At 38.7% G+C, this 8,975-nt stretch overlaps 1 protein-coding gene across 5 annotated transcripts in view; it reads right to left on the bottom strand.

The window, feature by feature from the left end:
* Positions 1-731: 731 nt before the first annotated feature.
* Positions 732-8,975, bottom strand: part of TMEM68 (transmembrane protein 68) — a 51,219-nt gene continuing 42,975 nt past the window's right edge. For all 5 annotated transcript variants that reach the window (XM_044245580.1, XM_044245585.1, XM_044245584.1 and 2 more), the window contains one exon: positions 732-2,116. In XM_044245580.1, coding sequence (XP_044101515.1) covers positions 2,012-2,116 — 105 coding nt within the window. In that variant the 3' untranslated portion in view covers positions 732-2,011. The remainder of the gene's footprint in view (positions 2,117-8,975) is intronic.

Raw genomic sequence — 8,975 nt, 5'->3', positions numbered from 1 at the left:
CCCCTTCTCTCTAACTCCCCATGTTCTCCATGCTTTTTGTTATGTTCCACAAATAAGTGAAACCATATGATAATTGACTCTCTCTGCTTGACTTATTTCACTCAGCATAATCTCTTCCAGTCCCGTCCAAGTTGCTACAAAAGTTGGGTATTCGTCCTTTCTGATGGAGGCATAATACTCCATAGTGTATATGGACCACATCTTCGCCTCTTTGGAGAACAGTGTGGAGATTCCCTCATTCTTCTAAACGACACTTAAATTCGAAAAGCAAAGATAAAGATCTTGCACTGAGTGAGACAGGATGGCTTCCAGTTACTCTATCAGAGAACAAAGCAAGGTTTTAATTAAAGCAGTAAAACTTAAATACTGTAAAAAATAATAGCTTCTGCTATATGAACAATGAATATCATTCTTTCTTCCATTTTTAAAAACCAATAGTTGCCCCAAACATTATTCTCATTTGTTTTATAATCATTTATTCATTCATTCTGGAAATATTTATTGATTTCAAACAAACACAGCTTACTGCTAGAGGGCGAAAAAAGCTTCAAATAATCATTGACTCTTTTCACTGAAATTGAAATTAAAATATATTAATTACATTAGAAAGTAAGGTTTACTCTTTGTGGCTGAGATAGATGAATATGATTACAGGTGAAAACTGAATAAAGAGTAAAACAAAAAGTTAGTTTGAAGTAAAAAAAAGTCACATATGCAATTTCACAAGAAAATGAATTGCAATTCAGCTTTACTTTTATTTTATGTTGCTTAATTCTATATACATTACAGATATCATACATATATACTTGTTATACAAAAATCAATACAAAAATCCAAGTAAGTTAATATCTAAAAAAAGGAAGAGGAAGATACTGCATTTGATTTCTGGTACTCTTCCATTTAAATACTTTAAAAATTCAGATTTCAAGGAGACAACAAATCAAAAGCCATTAATTTATCAGAAAGTTTTGTGTTTACATAAATTTATCATTCAAGTATATTTTTATTGAAACAATAAACCATTTGACTGGTTGCAAAGTCAAACTGAATAAGCCATGGTATTCAGCAAAGGCAGAGCTTTCTTAGTTCTGCTTTTATCAGGCTAGAATCAACTTCTAACATACAAAATGCAAAGCACAACAGTGATTTTTAACCTTATACTATTAAATGTCATGTTACATAGCTGACAATGCACAGCATACCCTATATGGTACGTCTACAGATTCTTGTTAAAAAATAAAATACTAAAAATAATAATAATTATTAGAAATTCTACTTTTCCTAATTTCCCTTTTATTCAATTTGAAAAACAGTGTATCTTTCCCATTGTGCTTGGCAACTTGACATCATACCTAAAGAAATAATTTAAACATCACGTGGACCAAATATATACATAAATGTCTAAAAATTCTTGGTATTGTTTAATTCAGTTATAATTTCAGTTCTACAGTTATCAGTCACAGCAAATACAAAGAATTTAAAATTTTAAAAAAGAATTTAAAATAATATTCCTCAACAAAGTATTAGCATGTTTTTAAAAAGTGAATTGTTGAGGCACAAAAACATTACATGATTCGCCCAAGGTCATGAAAGGAATGAGGGGCAGATAAAAGAGTATTTTTTCTTCTAACTTCAGTGTCTGTACTGAATTATGCCATCTTGCAAAATCAGTTCAGTGCAACAGATACAGAAATTAGATGCATTATCTTAGGAATGTTTGTTTAACCTAAATTGCTGTTATTAATAAACTTAATTTTTAAAATCTATATGTTTATCATACATTATCAGGAATTTATAAAAAGAAACATCATTTTCTGAATTATTAGGCATGTAATGAATTTAAATTTGACACAACTGATTGCAAAAACAAAATCAATACAATTTTAAACAAACGAGTTCAGTCTAGGATGCTTATTAACATTTAAAAAAAAAACTAATTATAGAACCTACGAAATTTAGAGGACAGTACCACAGACACAAACATATAAATATAAATGTATTAAATCATTTTCTAGTCGTTCTTCTGTTTTTTATGAAAACGTTCTAACAAAGCGCTCATAATGTTTCCTGGTATTCTTTGGTGCTTATCAATCAAAGCTTGAAGAGCATTCTTTGTCTATTAAGAAAACAAAAGAAAAGCCATTATTCTTTCGGTTCCCAAAATAGATCATTTATGTTGTAAAGATTCTAATACACTACTTTCAAAAAAGTCCTCCTTAATTTAGCACCCATCTCTCAAAATTAGTGACTTCCTTCTCAGCACACAGAGGGCATAGCATAATCCTCGCACTGACTGTATTATGCTGGAAGCCCAGTTAACATTACGTGGCTATTTTCTACACCAGACTGTAAGTTCCTTAAGACATAGCTTTGTATTTCTCCAGCACTGAGCACAGCAATGCTTTGCATACAGTAAACACTACGAGGAACTGAAGGAGAAAAATCAGAAGGAAAAAAGTAGTAGGAAATTTTCTAGGGGAAGTTCTACTCCTTTCCATTCAAGAATAAACTTGTGTGCATTTTTCTTTCATCACTACACACCCAAACAACTACAGCAGGCAGTGCAAGAGGAGAGAGTGAGGAAAACTATGACTGAGTTTTTAGTCACTTTTTAGTGACATTTACACTTTTTAGTTCATTAGGTCAATTTCTCAACAGTTTAACAGAAATTTAAATTAGAGCACAGCAATGGGTCAAGTAAGATATAACAAGAAATCTCCTAAAACTATTTGTTTCCCATTAAATTCATGACAAATTTCAATAACTTTTACTTTTAGATCAGTTTGTGGCTATCTAAAAAAATTTTTGTGCATGCACATAATGCACATATATTCACACATACACACTTCCTTTCAGATGCTAGCCTTTCAATAGCCTTCTTTTTATAAATCTTGGACCTTCATCTTTTCTCTAAGTTTTTATTTAAATTCCAGTTAGTTAACATACAGTGTATTCTTAACTTCAGGTGTACAATTTAGTGATTCAGCACTTCCATACATCACCTGGTGCTCATCACAAGTGCCCTCCTTAATCCCCATCACCTATCTCCCCCATTCCCCTCCCACCTCCCCTCCAGTAATGATCCATTACTTTTCTATTGTTAAGAGTCTGAGTTGCACCTCTTTTAAAATATTATAAACCCTAGCCCAAAGATGTATTTTAAAAATAAGCCTCTCTAAACCACAAGTTTTCACATCTCTGAAAAAAGAACTACTTCATACACTTATTCTAAGTATTAAATGAAATTACAACCATGTCTTCAGGTTCATGGCACAATGTGAAGTATATTCTTTAAATTTTATTCACTTATTTAGAAAACTGATGCTTTGGAAGCTATAACGTCAGTGAAATGAGGCTCTAATCTCAAGCTCTTAACTTAATAAATGGATCAAGTACAAAGTAATAAAATATGTAAGATCATTTGTAAGATGTATCTATTATCTGAGATGTGTAAAGAAAGCATCTGGAAGTTCAGACTTGAGAGCCCACTTGGTGGGCAGGGAAGGACACATGAATGAGATACTGTTTGGTCTGGGTCTCCAAGGACCAGTACGATTTCACTGACAGCAAAGGCAAAAGCAGGAGGAAAAAGACCACAGGAAAACAACTGCCTAAGGAATGGTGAGTTAGCAAATTAGGCTGGAATTTCAGGTAGGTGTTCAGAAGCTGGATGTACAAGGCTCTAAAATTAGAATTCAATTAAATCATCAAAGGCATTAAACACCAAGTGAAAAGATAGACTTAATTTAATATGAATTGAGGTGTCAAGGAAGGGTCCTGGGTGAAGAAATATTAGGGCAATGCATTAAGAAAATACAACTCTTGCAAAATCACCAGTGACATCCCTCTGTCACCAAACCTAGTAACATTCTTTTAATCTTACTTGACCTCTCCATCACCATTGATCTTGCTTCTGAAATTCTCACACTGGAGGAAAAGCTAGATTTTCTCCTAGCTTTCAGGCTGCTCCTTTTCAATCTTCTTTGCAGATTTATAATCCCCAAATCAGGCACTTACTTATTCTTCAAAGGTTCAGACAACTTTAATTACCTTTCATTTGCTGATGACTCCTAAATCTGTATTTCTGGCCTGCTCGGCTTCATATAGGAATATGCAATATGACTTCCCTTGAATGTTTTAAAGGCACCTCAAATTCAATATGCCTAAGACTAACCCAGCATTCTTTCACTCATACTGTGTCCTCTTCTTAGTTCCTTCCCTATTTCAGCAAATTACACTACCATAAACCTAGCCTAGTAACCCAAAACCTAGGAGTCATCCTTAACAACTTCTGCTTCTCACTCAACAATGGTTAATCCGGGGCGCCTGGGTGGCTCAGTGGGTTAAGCCGCTGCCTTCAGCTCAGGTCATGATCTCAGGGTCCTCGATCTCAGGATCGAGCCCCGCATCAGGCCCTCTGCTCAGCTGGGAGCCTGCTTCCCTCTCTCTCTGCCTGCCTCTCTGCCTACTTGTGATCTATCTCTGTCAAATAAATAAATAAAATCTTAAAAAAAAAAAAACTGCAGAAAGGCAGAGAACTATAAGACTTCTTCTTCTAAACAACAACAACAAAAAACAATGGTTAATCCATTGGCAAAATCCATTCATTTCACTTCCCAAAGACCACTAACATCTATCTACTTCGCTCCATCTCCTTTCCACCTTAACAATACAGGTATATGACATATGCATGTATATACGAATAGACCTGTATTTATATATATGTGTGTGGGTGTGTGGATGAGACTGTAGAGAGAGTTAAAGAGACAGACAGAAACAGACACAGTAAATGCAGAGATGGAATGATAGATTAAGACTGAGAGAACTTTCAGGGTATGTCCCAAGTGCCCTATTCAGCACTGGCACACTGTATTTTACTTTAGATTTAGACAGTGCTTACAAAATGGTTTCCACAATCAAATGCCTGAACAATCTATCACCCATATTTTAAATGAGATTTCATTTCTACATTAATGTGGATGCTAATAATTTTGAATTTGTGATAATCCGGGGATCATTATCTTAGAGTTATGCTTATATTATTGACAATGAAGATTGGAAAATCATGACAATATATTCACAAAAGGAAAATTCCAAGTATTCTTTATTTCAAGTATACTTCAGTTCAATAATGACAATTTACAGTAAAGAATATGAATACGGCACTATGTCCTTAAATAAATTCTCCCACTATATGGGGGAATATAAGTCTACTATGCTTTGGTAGACTACTTGTTACTTTAGCTACTGATAATAAAGTACATAAAGTAACAGGAAAGGGTAACTGAGGTATTTCAAGGATTCAGAAAAGCCTTCTTTCTTACTTAGTTTAAATAAGTAAGATTATACTATGTTTATATATATATATATATATATTTTTTTTTTAAGATTTTATTTTATTTATTTGAGAGAGAGAGACAGTGAGAGAGAGCATGAGCGAGGAGAAGGTCAGAGGGAGAAGCAGACTCCCCATGGAGCTGGGAGCCTGATGTGGGACTCGATCCCGGGACTCCAGGATCACGCCCTGAGCCGGAGGCAGTCATTTAACCAACTGCGCCACCCAGGCGTCCCTATATATTTTAATATATAAAATATCTAATTCCAGCAGTGACATGAATGTGAGTAAATTTTCCTCTCATGTGAAAAACCCTCATATGAAAAATCAAGGCACTAGAATTTAACTATCAGTAATATATTTTCCTTAATTAAGGAAAATAAGGGAACAGGGTTCATTTAAGAAATCTGGAAGAAATGTCTGAGATCATCTAGTTCAATTTCTCTGCTCTACAAATAAGCAAACTGGGACCTAGAAAGAACATATTTATCCAAAGTGACACTGCTGCCTAGTGGTAGTGCGAGGATTATAGCCCAGATCCTTAAATTTCCACATCAGGATTTTCCCCTTCATTCTCTATTATCTTCTATTTTGCCCATAAAAAATATGGTATTTGTAAAAAGTATTCCTAAGTAGCTCTGGCTCACTTAAATCCTAATAGTGAGGAAAAAATTTAAAAGAATAAATCAGAATTTGGTTATATCCTCCAGGCGAATGCACTATTCGGGGGCAGCAAAAAAATGTGTTATATTAATAGTAAAGTGTGTGTGAGCAGAAGCAACACCACGGGGTAAGGTCCCTGGTGTGAGGCTCCCGGAGCCCTATCAGTAAGACATCATCTCGGGATGAGAAAACAATCATGCTATGCAGAGAGCATGTCCTGACCCTAAAAACCAGTGTTCACACGTTTTTTTCAGGATGCAGGAAGGCAATAAACTATGAGTATATTCAATGGACCAGCAGCATACCTGGAGGTAAGTTTTCTAAGAATGAAGTTCGTTGACAAGGCACACAATGTTTCTTCACTGTTCCCTTTGTGAAACTTCTTACCTATCCGCTGCCTGATTTGAATAGTCCCATCTAATATAATATTACAGCTGTTTCAGCTGCATATCCTTTTTTTTTTTAAAGATTTCATTTATTTGACAGAGATCACAAGAAGGCAGAGAGGCAGGTAGAGAGAGAGGAGCAAGCAGGCTCCCTGCTGAGCAGAGAGCCCGATGTGGGGCTCAATCCCAAGACCCTGAGATCATGACCTGAGCCGAAGGCAGAGGCTTTAACCCACTGAGACACCCAGGTGCCCCTGCATATCCTTGTCTAAGGGTCCGGTCTTGCTGAGTCCCAGTATGGTATAGTAGATTACAGTGATTCATTCCCTCTGCCTACCAGCCCCTCTCTTCTGGGCCATCCTAGGGGAAGAGTACAGATCCTGTCCCAATAAAATCCAGTGTGGCCGTGTGACCGCTTTGACCAGTAAAATGTCCATGGGAGTAAGTGAGCCACTTCCAAATAGAAGCTTTAAAAGGTTCCATTCCTGACATTTTCTTTTTACCATGGCAACATCCCCCATGAATTAGCCATGAACCCAGGAGAAAGAAGACATGGACCTCAGGGGAAATATAACATGAACAAGTAAGCTTTACTGTCCTAAGCCTCTGAGATTGTTTGGTTGTTATGGCAGCAAACCCTAGCAAAACTGACTAAAATCATCCAGTTTTCTCATATATAAAATAGCAATAATAAGCTCTACCCTACAGGATTAAATCAGTCTTATACATAGAAGGAAAAAGTGAAATTCCCTTTGTTCACAGATGACATGATTTTATACATAGAAAACCCTAAAGATTCCATAAAAGAACAGTTAGAACTAATACACGAATTCAGCAAAGTTGAATATAAAATCTACACACAAAACTCAGTTGTGTTTGGGTACACTAACAATGAACAGTTTGAAAACAAAACAAAAACCAAGAAACAATCCTATTTACAATAGCATTCAAAAAAATAAAATAAAATACTTAGGAAAAACTGTAACCAAGGAGGAAAAAGACTTTCACACTGAAAATGATAAAACACTGCTGAAAGAAATTAAAGACACAAATAAATAGACATCTGTGTTCATGGATTAAAAGATTTAATATTATTAAGCTGTCCACTCTATCCAAGGTGATCTACAGATTCAAGACAATCCCTACTAAAATCCCTACAGCAGAACTTGTGTGCTGAGCTGCAAGGTGTACCAGGCACCCAGGACGCAGCTTCACCTCTTGTTTATGCTGTCCTTAAAAGCCTTTGCCACGGGGGGGGGGGGGGGGGGACAAGATGGCGTGGTACTAGGAAGAGGCGTCTTTTCAGCTGGTACCCCAAAGTGAGCTGATTACCTACCAAAGAACTCCGATCACCCATGAAATCAGCCTGAGATCAGAATTATACACGTCTGGATCTCTACAGGGGCAGAAGACGCCAGTGAGCAGGTAAAGCGGAATGGGAACAGCGGACTGATATCGGAAGATAAACAAAAGGGGGAGGGGGCCACCAGAGGCAACCAGTGGGAAAGTAATACCCCGATATGAGCGAGAGTGCCCTACGTCTGGGGACCAGCATTAACTTGGAGACTGGTTGAAAGCACTGCAAAAGAGCAAAGGATTGCGGGGGGAAATTGTGGGAATCGGGGTGGCTAGGGACAAGGGGCTTAAGTCCCCGGTCCCAGACGGCCTCCCCGGCGCGGAGGCAGAGAGAGTGCAGCGAAGAAACCAGCTCCTGGTCCCTAAGCCGCCAGCGCGCCCCAGAGCGCGGGGGTTCCGGCTCCTGTGAGGGGATGGGAGCTGCGCCGGTCTGCAGACCGCGCACTAGCCCTACCACAAAGCTTGAGATGCGCGCGCATGTCCCTCCAGCTCTCCTGGGTTTCTAAGGCCCGGGGGCGCTTCTTGACCCGCGCCATTGTTTCAAAGTCTAAGCCGCGAGCGCGCGAAACTCTTCCCCGGACAGAGGCGCGCAAAAGCCCAGCCTGCGGCTTACGGACCAGCGCCCTGTTCTCAGTGCTCCAGACGCGCGCCCGACCCACAGCCGCCTCTGAAAAGAGGTGCGCGCAAGCCTGGCACTCCCAGCCCGGGCTGGCGGCAAAATCTCAGTGTGCGATCACTGCTTGGAACCTCTCTGGCGGTCAGGAGCTCCCAGACAGCCGCCACTGCCTTGGCTTTGGGGACGAGCAAAAGATCCTGCACCCCCAGGGTCTTTAACTTGGAACCTGCACTGCCAGCGTCCAAGGGGGAATTTATTCAGCTTCTGCACCCAGACTGAGGCTTCTCTCTGAGACGGAGATCAGGAAGTGTTCCAGGGTGCACCTTGACTGCACCAGAGTTGATACACCCAGCTACATCTGTTCAGTCTTCTCCCACCAAAATGACTAGGAGGAGGAATGCCCAACAGAAGAAAAATACAGAGGATGGACCTTCTGCAACAGAGCTAATGGCTATCAACATAGACAATATGTCGGAAAGAGAATTCAGGCTAACAATTATCCAGGCAATAGCTAGGTTGGAGAAAGCCATGGATGACCAAACAGAATTGATTAGGGCCGAACTGAAAGCGACCAGACAGGATGTTCACAATGTTAGGGCGGAGCTTAAAGCTACCAGAG

The sequence above is a fragment of the Neovison vison genome, chromosome 4 (assembly GCF_020171115.1).
Source record: "Neovison vison isolate M4711 chromosome 4, ASM_NN_V1, whole genome shotgun sequence".
Classification (NCBI taxonomy): Eukaryota; Metazoa; Chordata; class Mammalia; order Carnivora; family Mustelidae; genus Neogale; species Neogale vison.
The sequence above is the reverse complement of the archived record's forward strand: the minus strand, read 5'-3'. Positions and strand labels throughout refer to the sequence as shown.